The sequence below is a fragment of the Barbus barbus genome (assembly GCF_936440315.1).
Source record: "Barbus barbus genome assembly, chromosome: 38".
Taxonomy (NCBI): domain Eukaryota; kingdom Metazoa; phylum Chordata; class Actinopteri; order Cypriniformes; family Cyprinidae; genus Barbus; species Barbus barbus.
The window spans coordinates 25,629,053-25,654,645 of record NC_136716.1 but is presented as its reverse complement, the minus strand read 5'-3'; the positions used below and the strand labels follow the sequence as shown (position 1 = coordinate 25,654,645).

At 34.2% G+C, this 25,593-nt stretch overlaps 1 protein-coding gene across 2 annotated transcripts in view; it reads left to right on the top strand.

The window, feature by feature from the left end:
* Nucleotides 1-5,055: 5,055 nt before the first annotated feature.
* The window catches only part of LOC306858161 (dedicator of cytokinesis protein 1-like), a 233,237-nt gene continuing 212,699 nt past the window's right edge, over nt 5,056-25,593 (top strand). For both annotated transcript variants that reach the window (XM_079398558.1, XM_079398557.1), the window contains exon 1: nt 5,056-5,248. In XM_079398558.1, the coding sequence (XP_079254684.1) occupies nt 5,206-5,248 (43 nt within the window). In that variant the 5' untranslated portion in view covers nt 5,056-5,205. The remainder of the gene's footprint in view (nt 5,249-25,593) is intronic.

The window sequence follows — 25,593 nt, the reverse complement described above, 5'->3', positions numbered from 1 at the left end:
ACGCCAATACTCAACAAGCTGACATGACAGCATGCATGGTAAGCAGAACAGTTTACCTGCGTCACACGGCTCTGAAGAGGACGACACAATTTGACTTCAACAGGCAATAGCACTGTGACAATCTCAGCTTTCCTTCCATGTCTCCTTCTCTCAGTGTGAAGAGGGGCCACTGGTGCTGTCTCCTCTCAGCCATGACTATAAATGTGTGTGCTAGTCTGAAGGAACAAAATACTTTTATTTTTCACTGGGAGAGAGATGTGTGTGTTTGCTCGCAGCCAGTAAATACCCCCTTTTTCAACCTGGACATGTTGGCTTGGAATTGTTTTGTTTACTCTTAGAGATGCCTTTTGTTTGTCTTGTAGTCACAAAGGAGTCTGCAGTTTAACACAGATAGCCTATAGTGAAAAAGCCTTATCTGGATAAACTGTATATTTTGTACTACTTGCATTTTCTTCTCTTTCAGTGTTTTTTTTTTTTAAAGGTAAAGGAAACTATAAGAGTTGGAGAGTGCAAAACTCACTGCCGCAATGGATTTTGTGGGTGGATTTAACAAGCTAATGTGTGGGTGGTTGCTAGGTAGTTGCTTGCTTAGCCAAGTCAAAAGCTCCAACTTTTAAGTCTCTTTGGTGTAATATTTTGGTCTCTAGATATGGCTTGGTCATCTCCTTCAATATCAATTGATTGGATTGTTTCCAATTATCCATCAAGCAAGAAACTCTGAAAATAACTTAGAAAAGTAATAACAAAAGTTTGTTGAACAAGCTGCACAATATAAACAATCAATAATGTCTTTAACACAAACTTAGTAACACTGAAGTTTGTTCAAATCTTTTCATCACTTGGCACCTTGAAAAAATATTTAGTTAGTGTTTTTAGCAAAACAAAGAAAATATCATAAAAAATATAAATATTGCACGAATAAAGAATATATGCATACTATATTCATACTGTTTTTATTATTTTTGCAGTATGCATTCTTTGTGTGCACAGCGTGTAATTTCTGCTAAATTGTTTCTATAAATCATTCATCATATGGTACTTTGGAAATAAAAAAAAAATTGTATTTTAATAAAAAAAACTGTCTTAAAAATATCAATATTGCATGCATAAAGATTATATGCATACTATATATTATGTTCAGGGTAGTATAATACCAAACTGCTCTTACTTTTTTACAGTATGCATACTGTGTACAGTGTTTAATGTCTTCTAAAATGTGTCTATAAATCTTCTCATTACAGGGAATCAAAGATTTTGAGTAAGTTTTAAAAAGGTAAATATTCCATGCGTAATGAGTGGATGCACTCATGCACACTATACAGAGTATGGTAGTATGGCGTTCTGAATTCAACGAGCAGAGCTCGCAGCGTCCCCTGCAGACGGATGATGAATCTGAGGGAAAGTGTGTGATCTGATGTGTTCTCGTTAGGGGGAAGACTGATATGAAGTATAAATAAACATGTAAAGGCAGATTGGTGTGTGCTGGGTTTGTTCCTATGATGTTGGGACATGTCAACATTCTTCTGCTGATAACAAATATCTTCATCATTAGAGGAGAGAGAGAAGGAAACGAGAAATGAAAGCTTGTTTGACTCACACAATCAAAACAGCCCTATCCTGCTCTGTACATCTATTTCATGTTTATTCCCAGACATTATTTTCCTGTGATCAATTTGGTATTTATTTCTAATTTTAAGTGGGTAATTTGCTGTTTTGTTCTTGGTGCTTTGGGCCGTGACTCAAGCCTCAGCATGGCTTACTCTCTGTATTTACGAGGGATTTATTAATTAAAGCTGTCAAATGTCTCAGAGGCTTAGAGCAAACAAATAAGAAAGGCACAGGAGAACAATTAAAGGAATAATTCACCCCGAAACAAAACTTCTGTCAGCATTTACTCCACTCATGTCATTCCAAACCCTTTTGATGCTATTTCTTCTCGTGGAGATGTTAAGCTGTATGTTCATGATGCTCTTTGAAGCTCACAAGTCAACAAAAAGTATCATAACATCACCTTTACAGCTTTTACAGCTAAGGTTTTTTTTTTATTTTTATTTTTATTTTTTTTATATACAGACATATACAGTGCCCTCCATTTCAAAGGATGAGAGCAAGAGTCTGGTGATGTCTATGGGTCACAGACTCACTGCTGTGATTGTGTGCAAGGGATCTGCAACTAAATAATAGCTTTTAATCTTTTATATCTGCCTTATGTTCAACTGTCCCAATACTTATGTTCACATCAATGAGTGGGATGAACTCTAAAAGTGCTGTTCTTTTTATTTGGTAAAACATGTATGTGTTGAAACGGCTAATAATAAAATGTGACATTCTGTAGTTTTGTCTCATATTCATCTTTTAATCATATTTGCAAATGTCTCGACTCCACAGCCAACAGAGCAATTTTGTCTTTACTGTTCCAATACTTATGGAGGGCACTGTTTGTGTGTAAAAAAAAAATATATATATATATATATATATAAAAATGTGTGTGTGTGTACAATTTTCTGCATATAAAATGTGTGTGTGTGTTTGTATTTTCTCATTTTCTGCAAAGCCTGATTAGTATCTATGCATAAAATTGTGATTATTTAGTTATATTTACAGCACATATTTCAGTTTGTTTAGATAGTATGAACTCTGTTGTCCTCTTACACAGTAAAAAATATTTTTCAAAGTTGTAAATAAGATTATTGGAGTATGTTTCTACAAGAAAATACACTTTACTTAAAGCCTTTATGTGTGATGCATTATAAAAGTCGGTTTAAATGCATTCATTATGCCTTATAATGCACCTTACAATGTATTACATTCTATGAATAATTGTAACCACAGTTGATACATTATAACACTTACTGATTCATTTTTACAGTATGCATTTTATGGAAGATAATTACAATACACATTATGAATAATTATAATGCATTATACCCTTTAATAACCCTTTATAATGCTTTATACATAAAGGCTTTTCTTCCTAATTACTTGTAAAATTTAAGTACATAAAGTACACTTTCTTTGTGGTGGAAGTGACGCCACAATTAAAGGACAGTTGTAGAATTTAATAAAGTAACTTTGACTAACATTTGATATTAAAAACTGTCATATATTGAAATTAATAATTTCACTTCTTTAACCATAATTGATTTAAGCATATAATCATTTATATTTTTATGATGGAGTTTCATAGTTTTTTTGTTGAGTGGGTGTGAGACAAGATAATACATATATAAATTTGAAATGTGCCAAAATTAAATTAATAATATATTTGTAATGCGACTTTCACATAGCATTAAAAATAAATCTGCTTGTTTTAGCAATAGTAATAATAGTGCTTGGCTTAGCAAAACACCAATAAAAAGCTGTTGCACGTTTCACTGGGTAATGATGATGAAGTGTTTGAGCTCTATTCTTCAGGCTGAGAGAGCGAGAGAGAGGTGTTTAATGTGACAGAGTCCACACTAAACCAACAGGCCTCTGATATATACACTGATGAATGGTAAACAGCCTCTTCACCCCGCCGCGGGGCCAGAAAGCGCTTACACTAGGAGAATAAATCATTCATTTCTCATAAAGGCATCTATCTGTGGGCTAACAATGAAAGCACATTTCTGCAACATTTACACCAAAGCTTTAGATGAACACAAAGGATGCAGGAGCTTCTTTTAATGTTGTTTTAGTCAAATTCTTAAAACGTTAACTGCAGGCTACAAAACACAACGGCAAATGAACAGAGAAGTGGAAGCGTCTCATGCATAGATGTCATCAAAAAGGCTCATTCTTGAAATGTTTTGCATAGTGTAATGATTCCAAAGACAGTCTTTGTCCCACAGAGCAGCTTTAATTGCAAGCATCTGGGGATAGTTTGTGAGCAAAGCAACATACTTTCACAGAAACAACAATTAACCTCAAACAGAGTGATAATTTCTCTGGAAAAGCTGGAATTAAGTGAAGTCGGTGGCTACGAGACAGTATCCCAGAGCAATCTTTTCTAATTGGTCCCCATAATCAAATTTTCAGCAGTCGCCACAGTCTGTAGCTATTTATGACAGTGAAAATTGTCTTGTTATGAGTATTAGAGGATTCATAATGTATTATGCTGTGCTGTTAATTTTGTTTTCCATATTTTGATTAAAAATCTTTTTTACTCAAAAATGGAACAGACGCAGTGGAAAACAGATTAGTCTGTCTGTTTAGACTCCGGTTAAAATAACAATTAAAAGAAATTGACCATATGAAAATGACATTACAAACAGTTTCATCATGGTTAATTCAAAATGCTAAAAACAAATTGGACTCCTCCATTACAGTAGGCCATCGTAAAGTGGCTTAAGGATCGGTGGTGATGTATCATATCATGGTTCCAGTAAAAAATATGAAGCAGCACAACTGTTTTAAACACTGATAATAATCAGAAATGTTATTGAGCAGCAAATCAGTATATTAGAATGATTTCTGAAGGATCACGTGACACTGAAGACTGGAGTAATGGTGCTGAAAATTCAGCTTTGCATCACAGAAATAAATTACATTTTATAATATATTCAAATAGAAAACAGGTATTTAAAATTGTAACAATATTTCACAGTATTACATTTTTCCTGTATTTTTGAACAAATAAATGCTGCCTTTGGTGAGCAGAAGATACTTTTTTTCAAAAACATTAACAAAATCTTCATACAAAATATACTTAAAGTGTTTATTTCGTGTTTTTAGACTGTTATCACTTTAAACATGTAATGATTAATGTTTTCATGGACTTTTATAGATTGGAAGCCTGTGGGGGAAAATTTAATAAATAAATAAGACATTTTAGTGTGACATTCATATAACTAATATTAATAGATCTCCGAGTTTCAATAATAATAATAAAAATAATAATATATATATATATACTCCTGGAAGATAAAAGTATCCGGTGTTGAAGAAATGTATGCCAGGTCGCCACATTTTTACTTTCCTCTGGTATTTTGGCTGAAATTGCAGTTACCATGGTATTATTTGGTGACGCTGGTGTCCCACATGACGACAAGTTTCTCATATCTCCCCCTCGCGGTTCATGAGTTCAGTGATGGTGGAAAATGGCGGCTAGATGAGTCTTTCCACTCCTACAGAGAAAAGAAAAAGTGTGTGGAAAACCTCTGGATATATTTTTGGATTATCGACAACAACAGTCACGGGCGTCTCACAACACCTTCATCAGTGAGGATGTCGTGCTGGCTACCCACGAAGAAGGAGAAGTATGGAGTAGGTGAGTAGAGAAGGACCAAACTTCTTCATGTCCCATTAGAAAAGTTTTGGGAGAAATAGTGAATAGAGTTTCTCTGTGTTCCCGGCTGGTTTGGATTATTGAAGGAGGACTGCTGAAGTGTTATTATGATTGTGGGTCAGTGTAATCAGTGCGCTGTATTTGGAGATGTGTGTGAGAGAGTGTTTTTGGTGGAGATTGACACAGACGCGCCTAGTTCCAGTGTTTCCTGCGCGGCGGCCTGAATGGAGCTCATGGATGCATTGTTGCTCATTGTTAACCGCGCGTTGATACTTTGTAACAACTTTTGACGCGGATAACGTTCTAAAGTTTCGCTCTTGTTTTGTTTGGTGCGGAAGATTCATTCGCCGCTGCTGCGTTCACTCGCCTAATTGTTTTGTTTATATCTCAGCGTTCCCACTGTCACGGATAACCTGGACATGTTAGGACACTTAAAAACTGTGATTTCCATTCACACAATTTTTGTAGTGAATATGCATGGCCTAAAAATAGGATACACAGTGAACTAAAGTACTTTAATAAATCCGTTTCTAACTCTAATAACTGGAAAACTCATTCAAAGTTATCGGTCGAAAGGCGAGGGACGCCTGATGTAAACACATTAGTTTTATTGGGCTACTATATACGTGTAACTGTTCCTATCCGGGGAGTTTTAGAGCCTGTTTTTATCGAATATTTCATAAATGTATGTGTAAAATGATGTTTTATGCCTACAGTATATCGCATTCAACTCTCTGAAATACTTCATTCTGATTGGTTACCATCATTGGTCAGCATTGTTTCAGTCACTGCTTACCTATATTTCATGTCTTATATTATTTCTCTGCTTCCTTAAGACTTATTGTACAAATCAGAATCTAACATAACTGCTGTGTTCCTATACAGTGTGCCAAAGTATGTATAGAGCTAGATGTTAATCAGACACATCAGCTGTTAAGGAAAGTTGAACTGTATTTTCCAGGCGTTTCTTCCTTCTCGTATGTAATGATACGTATGTAATGATAGACTGGAAGGTTTCCATGCTATTCGCTGTGTGCTGCCTCATTCCTCCAGCTGTGATTGACAGCTCTGAGTTGACATGGCATGATTAGGCATGAAATTTTGCACTGGATGATGTGGAAGCTTGTTTTTGTTTATCATGGGATCAAACAAACAAAACCTAAAAAAGTAATTGGAGCTTTTTCTCTAAGAATTCTGAATAAACTTGCAAGATGTAAACAGGATTGTGAGATAAAATCACAATTACATTTTTTTTTTATTTTTAATTTCCTGCCAGAAACGGGCTTTCACATCAGGCTGATGCTGTTGGTGTTTTCTAACTGAACGTCCATTGTAATAGTTAATATATCAAATGTTCACTTAGAAAGTCCTTGATCTGTCTTTTAAAGTTTGGGGATGATTTAAGGATATAAAAGAATCTTAATTCCAACTCAACTGGAGAAGAAGTTTATGGGTTGCATTAAATGGAGGATCAATAGGACCTTTTATTGGCAGCAAACTCATAGTCTATCACATAATTCTGGTTTTATCTGCTCTCCTTGATGGAGACTCAAAATATCCCCAGCATTCATGATGGATAACGTGTTCTGCTTGCAGGAGGAGAGAAGAGTTGTTCAGCTCTTTTGAAATATTGTGGTTAACACATTGTGTTTGTGAGAGAGGTTGCTCTCTGAATGCTCTCTACCTGTTTGTGTTGCTCTGTACTTCCACTCTGAGCTCAAAGGAGTGCAAGCGGTGTGTAGAAATGTCTAGTCTCTGTTGTGTGTGTGGGTTTGTGTGTGTATTTTTACCTTGAGGGCGGTTGAATTTTACTCTGTAATGTTGAAATAGTTTTGCCTCAGTATTGGTGTAATTTAAATTCTCAAGTGCACCAGACTGAGGTGAAGCCATTTCTGACTATGGCAGGTAAAAGAGGAACATGTTAAAGCACATTTATATGTGCTGCTTCCTTGATAAGTCTAACTGTTGAAAGTGGAATGATTTTCTGACTGGTTCCAGATTAAATACACCATTGATTATGTATGTTTGCTTGCTTGGATATAGACAGTCTTATCAGTTTACCTTGTTTTTTTTAATAATATGCACTGATGGGCAGATTCTGTTTGGTTTGCATTTTTTTTCCTCCAGTAAAATAAATTTTTTAATAAACAAAAAATATTAAATATTCTACACACACACGTTTAGTAATTCATATTTTTTTTTTTTAACAACTAAACTTCAAGTGAGACAAAAATATTTACTTATAACAAATATAAATATTAAAAATAAAATTACACCGGTATGGAAAACTAACTTAAATCACAAGCATTTTTACACATTCTTTTTTACACTTTGTTTATATGTAAATTAATTATGCAGTGATTGAAATATACTGTATTTTCTTTTTAAATTGTAATTAAAACCAATGTTATTGATATGCGTTTTATAAGAAAATGTTTAATTTGATGTTTTTCTTGCCGTTTCTTTGTAATTAATTATGAAATTTAGCAATTTCTGACTGAAATTTGTTTCTACTCTTAATTTTTGGTGAGTGATGCATTTAGTCCCAAATATCAAAGTCTCTCCACTTAAAATCTGAGCTCAAGTACTCTGAGACACATTTAAGATGCATGTTAATATCATGTGTAAACATTTAATTATTTCGACCTGCTACTTCCGAGCAGATCACCCGAAATGCATGCATGTTGATACAGGACCTGAGAGTCATGGGACAAGGGGGCTTGGGTATGTCTTGAATGTCTGGATCAAAGATTTCATCCGAACTCTAACTCTGTGATCAGCTCTGTGGTTTTCATTTAATTGATGCTGAATCAAATAACTTAAACTGGAATGGAGACGGTGACTCTGAGATGATTAAACAGAGTGTTGGGTTTATAGTTCAAATTAAACTGTCTACATCAAAACACACTAGCTGTAGTTAATGTTCAGTGATATGTTCTTAGCATAGTTCTACAATCATCATGCTTAAAACACAAAGCTTGTGTAAGTGCAGAGTTGGTCACATCTGTCAGTTTATGGTTTCGACCGTAATGGGTTAATTTTCATGTCCTCTTTTTTTTGGATCCTCCGCACACCTCTGTCTCTCTGCATGAGTAAGTCTTGTGGCATTTCAGGAAGTGTTCTATGAAAGAGGTGCACTGCTTACGTGCTGCCGTCCCATAAGAGTTTCCAAAGCAGCTTTAATAGGCTTTGTGTGTGTAGTTTGTTCCATTCATTCAGGCCTTGTTCAGAATAGCAGTGAAGTTTGCTTTGAGAGCTCTGCACGAAGATGGCTGGCTGAGAGAGACGGAGGCATTGTGGTGATGCATGAACAACGCAATTACTATTTACCACATGAAACTTCTCAGGTGTGCATGCATTCATACTTAAATATTCACCCATGTTCATAATCATAGTATCTTTCAGCTATTTTATGATCTGAACTCTTTAAAGGAAGCCCATTGATAAAATATAAATCATACTAAAATCATTGCATTATTAATGATGTTGCATAATTTGTAAATCACTGTGAATCTATCATGAATATTATTTCATATATGTTCAAATAAATTTCTATGCAGGTGTCTGATATTTTACTTTTTCATGATTTGTTTGGTGTGTGTGAATCATATCTGAGGTTCTGTTTCCTTCTCTTGTTTTGATTAGTCATTTTGATAACTTGATTCCTGTGATGGTAGTTTAAAACCGATTAAGCTGTAACTTGTTTCGTCAGGTTTATGTTGTACCTGGCATCTTTTGCATATCTGAAACAACATTTTATGATGTGCTTGCCAACGATTTAATGCTTGCGTTAATTTGGATGATTACATACCTTTCTGATTGAAGGCGTGGAAGTTAAACATTTGTTGAGAGATTTAACGAGAACCAGCCATTTGGAATTGCATCCAGTTCCGGAAGGCATCTTAGTAAAGGTGCCAGCTCTGCACTTCCATAAGAAGTCTGGCACATGCTGAAATTCAGTTTTTCAGTGTTTTGTGTTTTCTTCTTTGAAAGGTCTCTGATCTGGAGTTGGTTGCCATCAGGCGTGAGGCTCAGCTGAACTTCCTGTATCCTGTAAATATTCTGGCATTTCACAGACATGCTTGGAATATTTGCACGGCGCACCAAAAACCGAGACACCTCAGTCACCCACAGGCCATTTCAACGGGCACTTAAAGGCATGTTTTTTTTTTTTTTTTTTTGAGCAATAATTAAACAATAGTTTACCCTAAAATGAAAAGGAGTTGATCATTTACTTACCCCCTGGCCATCCAAGATGTAGAGAAGTTTGTTGACTTATCATATTTGGAGAAGTGTTGCAGTCACTTGCTCACCAATAGATGCTCTGCAGTGAATGGGTGCCGTCAGAATGAGAGTCCAAACAGCTGATAAATGCTGTAATCCACAAGTAACATCTTGTAAAGACAAAAGCTGTGTTTATTACAAATAAATCCATCATCAAGACATTTTTAATGTCAAACCAGTGCTAAAATACATGTTATCTATCCATAATATTGCTTTCTCCAGCTGTCTTGTCTGAATCAGGATAGAAATACGCATAGATCAGAATCAGAAAGAGCTTTATTGCCAAGTGTGTTTGCACACACAAGGAATTTGTTTTGGTGTTATGTGATAACATATAATTAAGGTGATATAATTAAGATCAAGCAGAGTTTACAAGCCAAAATAGATTTAAATATGTGGGTGGATTTTGATGTGAGAGACTTTTTCACTGGTTTATGGACTTGTATTTTGGGCCAAAGCTACATTTTGAAGTTAAAAACGGCTTAATGACAAATAAATACAAATACGCAGCTTTTGGCTTCACAAGAGATTAACTGAAGGACTGAAGTGGTGTGGATTATTGTGATGTTTTTATCAGCTGTTTGGACTCTCATTCTGACGGCACCCATTCACTGCAGAGGATCCATTGCTGAACAAGTGATGTAATGTTGAATGTCTCCAAATTTAATGAAGAAATTAACTCATCTACATGTTGGATTGTCTGATGGTAAGTACATTTTGAGCAAATTTTCATTTTTGGGTGAACTACTCCTTAAAAACCTTGCAAAGGACCACATTGTAACAAGCACTCTTTTCCAACATGTAAAAATTGACTTATTTTTGCACAGCTTTTCTTTTTGTTCGTTGTTTTGTTCTTTCTTAGATTTTGTTTTTCTGTAATCACTTCAGATCTGTCATCCAGCATAATAACACATTGTTTGATTGGTGACATTCTCAGATTTGTAGATTTATGCTTCATGGTGCTTGTCTTCACATAACAATGTTGAAGACGGAAGCATGCAAATGTCATATCGGTTACCCCATATTTGCAGTCGCGATCAAACGGGTGTTTGGAGTTTGACTCTGCTCATTGTGTGCATGTGAAATGTGCTGAGCCGCAGGGCCACCGCTGTTCTCCTGTGCTTCATTTCTGTCACGTTACCGTCACTCTAATCCCTTTTGATTAAAGCTGAAGTGTTGTGTTGTAAACACAGTGGCATTAATATGCCATAACACATGGATGAGAGCGATTCTTTGAGTTTGGAGAGGAGGATGAAAGACTTCTCTTCCCCTTCTTACTGTTTGTTGATCCTTTGAGACTTTAGCTAAATAACAGCTGAAAGATTTTTCTTGCTGTATGAATGATTTATTTCAGTGTGCCACTGTAGAGCCGGCATGTGCTTTTTCATATTGACAAGCCTAAATCAATCCAGTTCAGAGAAACAAGAGATTAGTCCAAAAAGTAGATATTCTGAACAGCTGTAGCCTGTGCAAAACTTTATTGGGTGCTTTGCTTGCTATGCAGTCACTGTTTTTGTGGTTACTAGGGTGTTGTGGATGGTTGCTAGGGCATTGTCCTGTGTAAATCTGAGTAGTTTCTAGGGCTTTGCTATGCATCACAAAGGCTTGCCTAGTGATTTATAGTATGTTAATACTGTTTCTAGGGTGTTGCTGGGTAGTTGCTGCAACATTGCTGTGCAATCACTGATGTATTGTTAGTGTTTTTAATCATGTTTGTGGTTGACAGGGCATTACTATGCAGTCACTAAGAGTGGTTTTAGCACATCGATATGCTAGGGTATTTTCTTCTTGTTGTTCTTGTTCTTCTTATATAATACATATAAATAAGAAATATTACTATTGCAATATTTCACTGAAATAAAAAATGATTTATGGAAAAATATGTAGTAATAATAATAACAAACTATATATTACTATTGTAATTTTGCTGTAAAATAAATTGAGTGAATGCTCTTGATCATATTGTTTTCTTTTTAAAATTGTCTGTAATTTTTTTTAAATCCACGTCATAACTGGGCCTTCCGGTGTTGTCTTCAATTTACTCTGCTTAATCGCCGCCCACTGCAGGCTCACTTTCATCTGCCTCCATTTTTGTGTGCTACGCCCACATCTCAACATCCAATCGGCAACTGATGTATAGAACCAAGTCCCGCCCTACATTTCTCTTCTTCAATAATCCATTACACTTGGATGTGTGTCACAATAACCTGGATGTCTCTGCAAACTCCACTGAAACTGTTGTACTGTACTGTACTGTACTGAAGAGCATGAGAACTGAAACGACTGGTTGCCTTGAGTCCTTACAAACTGCCACTTATCTCTGTGTTGTTATCACTCACTCTCTCTCTCTCTCACTGCCTGTAGACCGTGTTGTTCATGTCGGTATTCTGGCGGTTTCTTCAGCGGTGGACAGGATCGCGCTACTCAACACTTTGGCTCCCCAGATAAGGAAATGCCACTTCCTTTGGCTTCAGTAAAGCCGCCAATGAGAAGTGCAGCTTGACTGAAGACAATAGTTCTGTTTGTACTCTCACACACAAGCGTGTAATCTCTCATTATCTCCAGTGTGCTCCTGATTAACCTCAACCACAGTCTGGTGTGTGTTTGGACCCTGTCGGATGAGAAGTGTCAGAACGATGGGGTGGGAGATGAGCGCGAGTGCTCAAGTACGGTGACAGCGATGATCAATCATGACAGCATAGTTTCGTGACTTGACTGCTTTTTTAACTTTAAAACATTTCACACCAATCAGAATTTACAAGACGTGTCAACCAAATTGGATGCAGCGCCATTTCCGGCACTGTAATTTGTCAACGCTCGTGTGGTATAAAGATACTAAATGTAACATTTCATTTAGTAATTCATCTATTAATCATAGAATAATTAGAATTTAATTTTGACTGAAACTCAGTGAGTATAAAATATCATATTTTGATGAGCATTATTGTACAGTCTGTTAGCTCACAGCAACACATATTTTGTTAAAATAATTTAGGAAAAAAATCAAGTGTACAGAATTTTTATTTTATATTTTATTTGTTTATTTTTATATCATCACGGCAGTGTGACATTGCACATATACATTTTGTATTGAATAATTAACTGTTTTTAACACTGAAATTTACTTTTATAACGATTCATTTATCTATAAATCCTATATAAATCATTATGAATAAATTTAATTTAGTTTTGATTGAAACCCATTGAGTATTGAATATTGTATTTTGATGAGCATTATAGTAAAACATGCAATATTGAGGAATATTTTATTTATCATGGCAGTGTGACATTGCACATGTATTGTATTGAATAGTTAGTTTTTTTTTTACACTGAATTTTTATCTTTGAAATCAAATCAAATAAATAAAATTCCCCTTGTTCTTTTGACTTGTCTTAAAAGCCAGTTCTCGATTCCCAGCCCATTTTTGAACTCCTGGCATCCAAATGCTAATCAAAGATGTGTCTTTGTTCAAAGCTCATTTCCTGTTGAATGTGTTGCTCTTATGAATCTCTGCGTCTCTCTCCTTACAGCCTGATTAGTTCAGCATCACTTTGTCCTTTCGCCTTTGTTTTTTGAGCAGAGGACATTAGCTAATAACCATCTCTGAGCAGGACTGATAATGAGCCGCTCTCAGGACTTCTGCCAGAGGGAAGGCCACTGAACACCTTAAAAAAAAAAAAACTACAGACAAGTGAGATGCTTGAAGGCATAAATACAGATGAAATACGAGATTACCAAACTTCCTGTTTTAGCCAGTTATTCATAGAATATTTTTGTGTCGATTGGCAATTCAATAAAAAGATGCTTGCTCCTTTAACTTCAGTGTTGATGGCAGCATTTGTTAGTAACTTGTTTAACTACCTTCAGTTGTTTCGTTTAACTGTAGTTTGTCTACTTTAGATTATGCGTACCTTGGCAAGCTACGTTTTGAAAGCTTCCTCAGCATTGATGTTAGCATTGTGTTTGGCAGGAAATATTCTGTGGTGTCACACGTCCTTGAAGGAAATGTCCACAACCACTTAAATGCACACACGCTCACTCATTTATAAGTACAAAATTAAGCACTGGAGTCTGTTTCCCTCGCTCTCTCTTCTTATCTTGTATGAAGGTTGAACTTTTTTTATTTGAAAGATCAGAAGTCCCCAAGCATACCTGCCAACCGCTGACAGATTTCAACCTAAACTAGTGTGAATGTCCTAAATCTAGGTCTCTGCTTTATAAGGATGTGTTATCATATACAAGCATGCGTTTCTGGATGGTGTTTGTGATGTAGTGCGTCTTTAGAGCTGTATTTCTCAGTCTGAAGGAAGGCGGCGCATGATGCCGGTCTGTAGATTAGTCTCCCTTAGAGACGTCGGAGTAATTCTTAATAGATTTTCAACATGAATTTTGAATAATCTGGGGATTGTGGAGTCGAGTTATGTGATATTATGAGCTTTGGTCTGAGAAGATGCGATAACTGGATTTCTCGGAGGGGAACCGCTCGGGGTTTAGGGTGCAGGGATGTTGCTCTAATATAAAATCCCTCCCATTAAAAGTCTTTTTAATACATGTGTGGTGATCCAATAAAATGTGTAATGCATGTCTTTTTTGGTATGCTTCTCAGTCACATGGGGGGAAAATTACAGCTTTTTGGGTGGCACAAGTACAAAATAAACAAAACAATGAAAATTTCTGCTGTTTCGTGGCTAAATGTTGTTGTAGGCTATTTTGCATTGACTTTTTGGTTAATTTGGTTACGTGATGCAAAAACGGTTTTCAGTAAGTATTAACTTGAAATTTGTGCAAGTTGATGCTGTGAAGCTATTTGAGTTCTTTCTGTTTTAACTTTTATAGTTCGTTAATGCACTACAGCTAACATGAATGAATGAATGAACAATGAACAATTTGTAATTGTAATTTTTTTTTTAACAGCATTTACTAATCTGTATTAAGGTTAGGCAATACAAATACAGTTGTTCGTTGTTTGTTCATGTTAGGTTTGTTCATTCATGGTAACAGATACAACTTTTGACTTTAAAAAGGGCATGAATAAAGGTAAAAAATGAACATTGTTAAAAATGTATTGCTGGTTTATAAAATGTTAACTAGGGATGCTCCGATCAAGATTTTTGCAGTCGATACGGAGTACCGATTTCTTGTCATGGTGATCGGTCGATACCAATGCTCTTCCATAAAGAGAGGCTCCATGAAACAGGATGTCATAAATCTGTCCAGATCCTAGCACCAGCTAGTCTGAAGAAAGCCTAACCAGCAAGCCTCTTTCCCAAAACAGCTTGCAACATTGAGACAAAAGAACACTTATTGATAATAATTCCAATTCAGGAAAAGACTATAATTAAAAAAAAAAAAAAAAATCATAATTTTTTTTTAAAAACCGTATATAACCATGTATGTTCAAACCGCGATAGACCGTCATACCGGTATATCGTTACAACCCTACTTTTAATGTTGATCTGTTCATCACATTCAGCATTTTTACAGAAGGTGTGTGTGTGTGTGTGTGTGTGTATTGATTGTGTTTTTTGAGGGCCTCAGTTGTCCTGCTGGTGTCTGATCTAAGTCTCTCCTCTGGACAGATGGTGGATGCTGTGCTATTGACTGTGAAATAAAGGGGCATTACCCTGCAGGACACACACACACACATGTTTGGTTTAGAAGGCCAGTCTTACTCCATTCATACAGCCCAGCCATTGTGACAGATGGGCAGATATGAACATCATCTCTCTAGCATATTTAACACACCCCATCCCGCTGAACGAGATGAGTCTGTGGTCTTTGTTTGGACCCAGTTCAGCCACTCTGGAGACCAGACAGTGCAGAATTAAAGGGGAATCCATGTCAGACCATTAGGTCAAACGTAAAAGTGCAAATGTCCTGGAGGCTTTCAGCAGAGAGTCTGAATTAGATTTTTTCCAAAATGTGAAACAACCTCTGAATCGGTAAATCGGCACATTAGCAGTCAGGAAAAGATGCCTTTGGGTCAAACACATTTGTTTTTTACAGCTGAATTGAACATTGAGTGTTTTTAACTTAGTTAATACTGCTCTGAATAGCTGGTTGTGCTTAATATGTCAGTAGTCTCGTATACAGACAGTTTGAATTGTTGTTTTTATGCTCCTCAAGGCTGCATTCGTTTGATCAAAAATACTGTAAAAACCGTAATATTGCAAAATATTATTACATTTTTAAATAACTGTTTTCCATTTTAATATATTCTAAAAATGTAATTCATTGCTGTTATCAAAGCTGAATTTTCAGCATCATTACTCCAGTCTTCAGTGTCACATGATCTTCAGAAATTATTCTAATATGCAGATTTTTTTTGCTCAAGAAACATTGCTAATTATTATCAATGTTGAAAACAGTTATGCTGATTAATAATTTTGTGGAAATCACGATCTATTCATGTTGAATAGAAAATACAAAAGAACAGCATTTATTCAAAATAGAAATTAGAAATAGAAAATTGTCACTTGAGCAATTTAATGCATCCTTGCTGAATAAGTGTGTTAATTTCTTTAAAAAGCTGAAGGTTTGAAGTTATTGTGACACACAAAAATTAACATTTGATGTAATTCAGCCTGACGTGACACATTTTGACGTGCAATAGTGAAACTGAGATTTAAGAGCTTTTTAGTGAATGGCTTCTTAAGTTTCAGGCTTTTCTTTCCACCAGCACTTCTCAAAGTCCGGACCCACCTCCACTAAATAGATTAATTAACTTTAAAATGTACAAAATTGTCATTTTTCCCCAATTCTTAATTTCTTGCTTTTTTTCTTTTTGAATATCGCATAGCAATAACTATCGTATCATGGACTTCATATCGCAATAATATTGTGATGAGATTTTGATGTTGTTAGATCCCTATTGATTTATGCAGTATATTAAAAGTTTTGTAACTACCGGTCCGGACCTTTGACATTGATAAATTCAGATTTGGATGTTTGAATGTAGACTTTGAGAACCCCTGCTTTACACAGATCTGTCATGTGAGTTCAGAAGACTTGGAATATAGCTCAAAAGTTGTATGGATCATCACTATGGTGCGCTTTTTTATTTTTTTTCTCAACAGCGCCCTCTTTGGTTTCATGGGTAAAGAGCAGCTTGAACATTGTATTTAACGTCTCCTTTTATGAAGACTAATAGTCATGTGGGTTTGGAATGAAATGAGGGTGATCAAATGCCAATTTTTTATTTTTTTTGACGGAGGACTTGGTTGGTCATTTTGAAAGTATAATCATCCCTGTGATTTTGATATTTTGAACGGTTTCACTGGCGAAACAATGAGGCCCCCGTGAGACCCCTGATAGCGTCCTCTATCAAACACGCTGCAGCTTTGGGTCTGTCAGAGAGCGACATGCTAGTAAATGTCAGTGATGACACGGCTTTAAGAATCCAGTGTGCTCGCGTCTTCACGACTGACAGAGATTAATGACTCGTCCCGTCCTCTGTACCTGTGAGAGACTGAGCAAACAGGGATGAGCTGTAATAGTGCTGTTTTAGTGAGGTTTGTTGAGCAAATGTGTGCTTGATTTGAGACTCTGACAGTGGTGCTTCATGAATTGGTCTATTGTGTGTGTAGATGCAGCAGACCTGTGTGATGTCTCTTAAAGCTGCCCAGCAGAGCTATTGTTCCTACCTACACGTCATCCTGATTAACATACCATACACTGTCACACCAGCTTTATTTAAGGAGATTTTTTCTTGATAAAATATTACAATTAAACTATATGTATTTATTTACCTATTTTATTGTAATGTATTAAACTTTATATGAATTTGTTTGCTTGCTTATTTTTTTATATAACGTTTATTTTTTATTATTAATGAGTATTAATGAACTATTATTAATTAATTTTGTTTGTTTATTTGTAAAATAAATGATTTGTAATTATTTATACCAATAATTATTTACATATAATTATTTTGTAAATAATTATCTAAAATTATTTGTATTTAAGATGTTATTTGTTTTTAATCAATATTCAATTAATTAAATTAATACATTTTAATGATTTTTTTTAGGTAATCTATTTCACGGTGTCTTATCAAGCATATAAATCCTAGCTTTGAAAAGTTGAATTTTCATTAGTCTTAAAGAAATCTTAATTTTTCTAAACTTTTCTAAACCTTAAACCTTAGATTACATACATTTTATATTAGTTATTTTTTTAACTTGTTGTTCATGCAATTTGTATTTTATTTTTATGTATTTTTAATTAGTCATTAATATTACGCATGATAATTGCAGCTTTTGCATAATCGCGATTTCATTTAGATTAATCGACCAGTCCTACTAAAACGTAGACTGACACTTTTTTTTTTTTTTTTTTTTCAGTGAATAACAACTTGCATTTATACTGTACACTACATTGCATTACATTAAGCCATACGAGTCTTAATTCATGTTGCTTTTATGGTGTTTTTTGCCAATGGTGGTTGTTAGTTGATAGTTGTCATCACTACTGGTTTGAAACAAGGATGAGCAAATTACAGAATGATCATTTTTAGGTGATTGCACCTTTTTTTTAAATGAGCAGCTGGATCTATTATGAGATTGATTCTGTCATTTGTTTTATTGTGTGCAGGCCTGAACTGAACACATTGTTGTGCACTGAACAACAATAGCTGATGAGCTTCAGAGCGAATCATCAAAATGTGTGCTTTACCTCACCCCTTGCACAACAGAGATGCAGCTCGCACAAATGTGCTGTTGAGACTCATATTCATCTAGTTAGAAAAGACCAGGAGGGTTAACCGTCTCATTATGTGTGAAATATCGATCAGGGATGCTGTTTGTGAGCGTTTGGGTCAGGATTTTCAGTTTGCCTCTTTCTTTTTTGCTCCTTTGGCTTTTAAAGAGGCTCTTGAAAATGTCTGAGGGCTTTTAAGTGTTTAGACTCAAGACTTTGTTGCCACTGCTGCTGTTGTCCTGTTGTTTGGGATTGTTTGAACTTTCAACTCTTTATGAAAGTTTTGAGTAAAAAAAAATAAATAAATCGGTCTGAATTTACTTTGCTACTCCGTTTACTTAACTGTATATTGATTAACATAAATCAATAATATCATCATGGCCCAGTTTTCATGATCCAGTCAAAAGCTGTTGTTCAGAATATGTGGCATTATGGTTAGCTAGTTAAATATAACATACAATTTAAATGTCTACATTAATTTGTCTAGCAGTAGTTTCCAATAGTTACTTAAAAAAATATTATAAATTGTATGTATTTATTTTTGTCATTTTCTTTTAATTATTATTATTTTTTTTATTCATGTATTGTCAATGCTCTTCATTATCGGTTCATTGCTGGTAAAAATCTAGAAGAAAAATAAAAAAATTGCTGGTGTAAATAGACTGCAGTCTAGGTATTATTTATTTCATACTGATGTTATTTCAGTAATTTTATAAAAAAAAAAAAAAAAGAAAGTTTTTTATTATTAATGCTGATGTTTAAATTAACCAGTCAGTATAAAATAAATGTATTAATATGTAATTATTAATATAAAATAAAATCTAAAATAAACAAGTAAACTCAAGCATTATTGTGTTAATTAAAATTTACCTGTTTAAATTTAATTATTTAATTATTTAATTGTATTTATATTTATTTAAATTTCTCTATTTAAATGTATTTGAATTAAATTATATTTTTTATTAATTTAAATAAGTTGACTTAATTTAATTTATTTTAATAATGTAATGTCAATTGTTACAAATAATTAAATTTTTTATTTAAAATATTTGATTTAATTTTAATTCAGATTTAAATTATTTATTTAAATGGATTAAAACATCATGACCATAGTTGACCTAAAAGTGAAAACTGGTTGTAAAAGAATTTATATGCAGACATCCACTGTGCTTGATACGAATGCACTGCTGGTTTGCCTTACGTTACATGTTTCGAGCAACGATGTGTGAAACACTGCTCCTTTATTTACCGAGTGACAGTGAAGCTTATTATCTCCCAGAGTTCCCTGAGTTCATTAAAAATGTGCTTTTGATTGGCCGACATGATGATAAATGTCCAGCTTTAACCCCTCCTCTTCGGTCTCTCGACATCCTTTCTTTTTAATTCTGCTTTACTGCTTAACTGGGATCCAGGGGCCAGTCGCATCGGTCCATTAAGAGAGAGTTTAGGAGAGAGCGGCGCTCTGTGAGGTGCTGCTGCGAGGATGTCGATCTGGTCATGACGGTCACTCGGTCTCCGCCAGGGGTTTTTCTCATGTGGCATTTACACACACCACTATAAAAAGACAAGGTTAATTAGTTTCATCCGTGTTTCACTCCCGTCTCATTAATGCAGGATATTCTGGAGAGACCACAGGCGGGAGCACACAGGTTACCTCTTCTGAATTGTGTTTTTCTTTGTATCATTTGATTAAAAATAAAGTTTTTCATGACATGATTTACTTTGGTAAAATGACTGAGTAAAGACAAAATGTAATTATTTTTTGTTGGGGTTTTTCTAAAACCACACGTTTGTTTGTTTAGTTATGTATTTGCTCATTTGTTTATGTATTATTTAGCTCATTTATTTATTTATTTATTTTATTTTTTAGTTTGCTTGTTTTCATTAATTTATTTAAATATATTACTTTATTCATTTATTTAATTGATTTATGAATGTATTTAAATGAATGAAAAAAATCTTATTTTAATTATTTTATTTAAATTAAAGCTGCAGTCTGTAACTTTTTTTTGCAATATTTGAGCAAATACATAAACAGCCAGTGTTCAAAACTCTCATCTTACTCTCATTTGAGTTAAATTTCTAGCAAATATTACTGTATTGTGATGCCATTACTTGAGATGTTTCCATACTTGCAGTTTGATAGTTTCTGTTTTTGATGGAGGAACAAAATACGCAAATATTTATTGCAAGCATAACTTATTTAGCAGTACAAATACTTGTGAACTTGTGCCTACCTAACTGTTAAATGAACATTATTGTTGCTCATGATCGGTGTTAGTTTGGTAATAAGACAACATGTAGAGCAGGACTTCATTTTATGCAGTGAGATTATGTAAAATATAAGATTTGCGGCATTTTATTGTCACATGTAAGAACTGATGTTTCACACGTTAACCCTTAGTATCATCAATAATAAAAGTGCTGCTCATCTTAACAAACACTGCTAATTAAGCGAGTCGACGCATGTTTTGAACCCGTTTTTCTGTATGCAATAATGAACCATCATTTCGCTCGGGAAATACGGAGCTGCGAGGAAGCGCAGTCGTCTCTGCCGGTTTTGTTAGTGTGGGTGTTTGCTGCTGTCTGGCCCCTCCACATTATACCCACAATCCTCTCTGCCTCAGAAGTGCTGACCCTCTCGTTCATGGAGATTCCCGCTGTTTCTCACCTCCGCCGATCTTCTCCTCGCTCATCTCATTATCCTCTGCCCACAGAGAAACCTGTGCACCACGACACCATCTATAGGCACACGCCTGATACGCCAAACGCTCGAACCGCGGTATAAATATGTGGCTAATTGTGTGTCTCCCCTTCAGAAGGAATCGATCAGAACAGCTAATGGTATTTTGAGATAATGGATGTTTTCACATTGTTGACTGTGATTTGAGGCTGTTTTCACACTTATTTCGATTGCACAATTTGATTCGGCCCCTGTTCATATCTTTTGTCTCTCTTCTCGTTGTGTTAGCAGTGGGTGGTATGAGCAAATTCATGATGCAAGTAATTCCACAACTACTACTTGTTAGAAATTTAGCTCAAACATGTTTACATTGCTTTATTAAACATCTATCCAGAATTGTCTTTCTTTTTTTATTTTTCTTTGTATGAATTTAAATTGACACTTTAAAAATCTAATTGCATTGATTTATTTTATTTAAATTCACCAATTTCAGTTTTTAAACTTATCTATTTTTCAGTTCATTTATATTTTTATATGTATTCATTTAAATATATAAGTAAATGTATTTTAACTAAACTTACATTTATATTTTAAAATGTAATTGGCAATTGTGTTATTTCTATTTGTATTCAAAATATTTAAATTCACCTATTTCAAATTTTTTGTTTTTTCAGTTTATTTGTATTTTTATATTTATTTATTTACGTTTAAGTATATTTAAATGCATATTTATTTAAAACCACCTATTTCAGTTTGTTTTATTTGTTAAATATTTTTCAGTTTGTGTAATTTTTTTAATTTATTTTAATTTGAATTAAATTGCATTCATTTAAATTTACCTGTTTAAATTGAATTATACTTAAGTATATTTATATTTAATTAATTGTATTTAAATTTACTTGAATTAAATTTGATTAAGAAATTCATTTAGATGTATTCAAAATTAAAGTAGTAATTATTTTGTAATTTAATGTTAATAATAGTTACATATAATTTAATGTTTTATTTATTTTATTCTAATAATTTTATTTCATTTTAATACAAATTTATTAACATTATTTAATTAATTCATTCAGTGAATTTAAATTTAAGTGGATTGATTTAAAAATACTGCATGGTTGTTTTTTCATAAAACATTTGAGTTGATTTTTTCCAGCAAATATGAGTCTACTCATTTGATGATTTGATGATTTTACTGTAATATAGAGTAATGATTGCTTGAGTCTGTTGCAGTAACTGTCTTCACATATATGAGCTCGCTTCATTTCCTACATTTCTTCTAGTATCCTTGACTCTGCTATGGTAATTCTCCAAACAGTCTGGAGCAATTATTTTCCCATTATTAAATTTGGGACCTGCAGAAGTTCAAGTGTGCTTGGCAAATTAAAATGAAGCAATTAGACAGCAGTACTGTAGGTGCGTTGGCATCACGTTCGCTGACCCGCTCCTGTGTGATAATGATGATGAACTGCACGTGTTTGACCTGCTTCAGATTGGACATGACAGAAACAGGCTCCGGGTCGGTTTTAGGGCAGGTTTCGGTGATTGTGCTCTGTGCTGCTGGATCTGCGCTCGATGCAAACAAGATAATTAGTGCAAGTTTGCCTCCCTTCACTATTTTCCTCCCGTCTGAATAATGTGTCAAGTCTAATGAAGGTCTTTAGAAACACTGTTGGACTTTGTGGAAATGTGTCTGGGTTATAATTAGTGTGATATGAAGGCGAGTGTGTTTATAAATAATCATGGACAGGTAACAGAAAAAAATGTAATGTTATAAAAGCAGAAAGTTCACAAATTATTGAAGTTGGTTTGTTAATAAATGTTAATGCTGCTGTTGCGTAAAAAGCAGACGGGGTTGTTTTGTTGATCAGAAGATGTTGAAAGCTGCTTGAAATATAAACTTTTACAAAAGAACAAATACAGAGGAAAGCCTACAAGACTCGCCACACACAAAGCAATAACAGTGCTTCGAAATGCATGTCTGAAACTGGATGCATCATACAGGCTGATTTATTTACTTGGAGAGTAGCGGTTGTGACAGATATATACAGTATGTTTGCATAAAAATGTGTTTTTGAAATGTGTATTCGTATCAAAATGCACAGGACATTCAAACACGGAAATCAATGCAAATGTGTAATCTCCTCAGTTTTGATTAATACAATGCAAGAAATGTCATTTTGTGAAATTTATATTTTCATGTGCACTTTTTTTTGTTGTTGCAAAAATGAGTTTAATTATTTGAACCCATAGATGTTTTTAATATAAATGTCAGTTTGTTTCCCAAACAACTTGTCATTTTAATTGGCAGCCCTGAATTATTTTATATCATTGCTTTTTTCTTTATTCTATATTAGATATTTGTATTTTTATGTTATTTTATTGGCTCACTTGGTTGCATCAGGGTGCTTTTTATTTAATTAACTTTATTAGATTTTTTGTTTTATATTATATTACTTTACACACATAAACATACATAAATATAACGGGGCCTATGTTATAGCTAATTATTTTACAGCATAACGAACATGGAATAACTCAAGCATGCCTCTTTGTCCCTCTCTGTTTTGTCATACTATAACATTTCCATGCTATTTATACTAGTTCTGCAATATATTCATTTTCTGCATGCATGTTGTATTCAGATAACACAATACTTTTGCTTAGATGTGCTGTATACAACCAGAGCACACTGTACGAAATACTGTATCCCACAATGCATTTAACTTATTTAATTATTTTATTTTCCATTTATTATATTTTCTATTTATTGTATTTTTGATTTAATTTCCATTTATTTTAGTACTTTGTTAAACAAAATGAAACTGGGTTTAAAAAAAAAAAAAAAAAATATTTTTACTTTATTATATACTTATTTTAATTTATTAACTAAAATAACCTTGATATGCACATAATAAGGTCATATAATATTTCAGCATATTGCTATTTTATTTTATGTTCATTATTGTCTATACTGTCTCGCATGCTATTATTGAAAACAAATAGTAGACAATATTCTATTTGTTTGTGTTTGATTAGGGTTGGAGCTAAACTCTGCAGGACTGTGGCCCTCCAGGACCGAAGTTGCCCATCCCTGGTCTAAATGAATGTGATCAGAACGCTTTCTCTGGTCTGCAAACCCCAGTTAAACATCTGGAAAAAAAAGCTCTTGATGTTTTTCCTCATTCTATTGAAAGCAGGGCACGACTTGTGCTTTAATTACCAGAGTGAGTGTGTGTGTGAAACACCAGTGCAGATGTTTAGTTTTTGAGTTGTTTTTCAGCTCTAGACAGTGACAGTGAGGTTATATAAAGTTGGCTGTGGGTTACTCTGATAGCGTTGTTGATGTCTTGTGTGTGATTTTGTATGTGCAGAAGTTTGTGCAAACTAAAAACCTGCTCTCAGCTTTAGATGACCCGTCTTTGAATGCATATTGCTCACAAAAACAGCAAAAGCCTTTCCAAACTAGTTGCTTTTTTGTTTATATGTGTTGTTCAGATGGCCTCATGAGAATGTATTGTAATGTTATTTTTTGTTTTATTTTATTGGATCACTTGGTTAACTTGGTAGTTTTAGTTTATTAGATTTTTGTTTCATTTTATATTACTTTGTTGTTATTATTATTATTATTATTATTATTATTATTGGCATACCTGGTTAATGTAGTAGCATCAGGATGTTTTTTTTATTTTATTTTTAAGAGATGTTTTTTTTTTTTCCTGTTTAATTTTTTTATTTGGATTTAATCACTCTTTGGCTCACTTGATTGACTTAGTAGAATCATCAGTGTGTTGTTTATTTATTTTATATTTGTATATTTATTTTATATTTTATTTTATTATGTTTTATTTTATATAATTTTTTTGTATTTTATTGACTCACTTGGTTAACTTAGTAGCATCAGGATGCTTTTATTTTTTTATTTTTTTTTATTTTTTTTTTCCAATATGTGATAGGGTTTTACTAGGGTGTTGAGGCTAGTTGTTATCGTATTACTAGGGTGTTTTGGATGGTTGCTAGGACCCTCAATACCCATGATCCACCTTCACTTGTAGGTTTATGGCTGATTCAATCAGGTGAAAACTTCAGCTGTTTAGAAAAAATAATAGTAAACTATACCTTTATGTCTGTAGCACAAAGGCCTCAGGGCGAGATACACCATGAAGTTTAATACTCAGGGTTCAGGGTTCGTCCAAACACCGCTAATAAACTGCAGGATGGACCAGACTTTATAGCGACACTGAAATGTCTGACTAAGTGAGACAACAAAATCCTTTATTACACTTCCAGACCTCAAAGAGAAGCTGTGGACCCGCTCTTATGTTATAAAACCTTCCCGGCTCTCTGAAACTGATAAAGTTTTGCTCGATCACCTTCTTGTGTCATCCGTTCTGTTAGAAATTGCTCAACCTCTGTCTTATTCTCAGCATCTTTTGAATCCAAGCGTCTCTTTTTCTCCTCTGCTCAAGTATTCCTGCTCTCTATGCTGTGGGCGGCTCACGCAACCTGTCTGTAATGGCCGGTTATTTTCTGACTGGAGTTACACCTCATCACCTATGGGCAGATATCTGACATTATTTTATCATTCCTTTTGTGTGCTTTTGACTTCAATAGGGCCTCGCGCATCTCATTCCCTACTGTTATGGAGTACTTTACAGATAA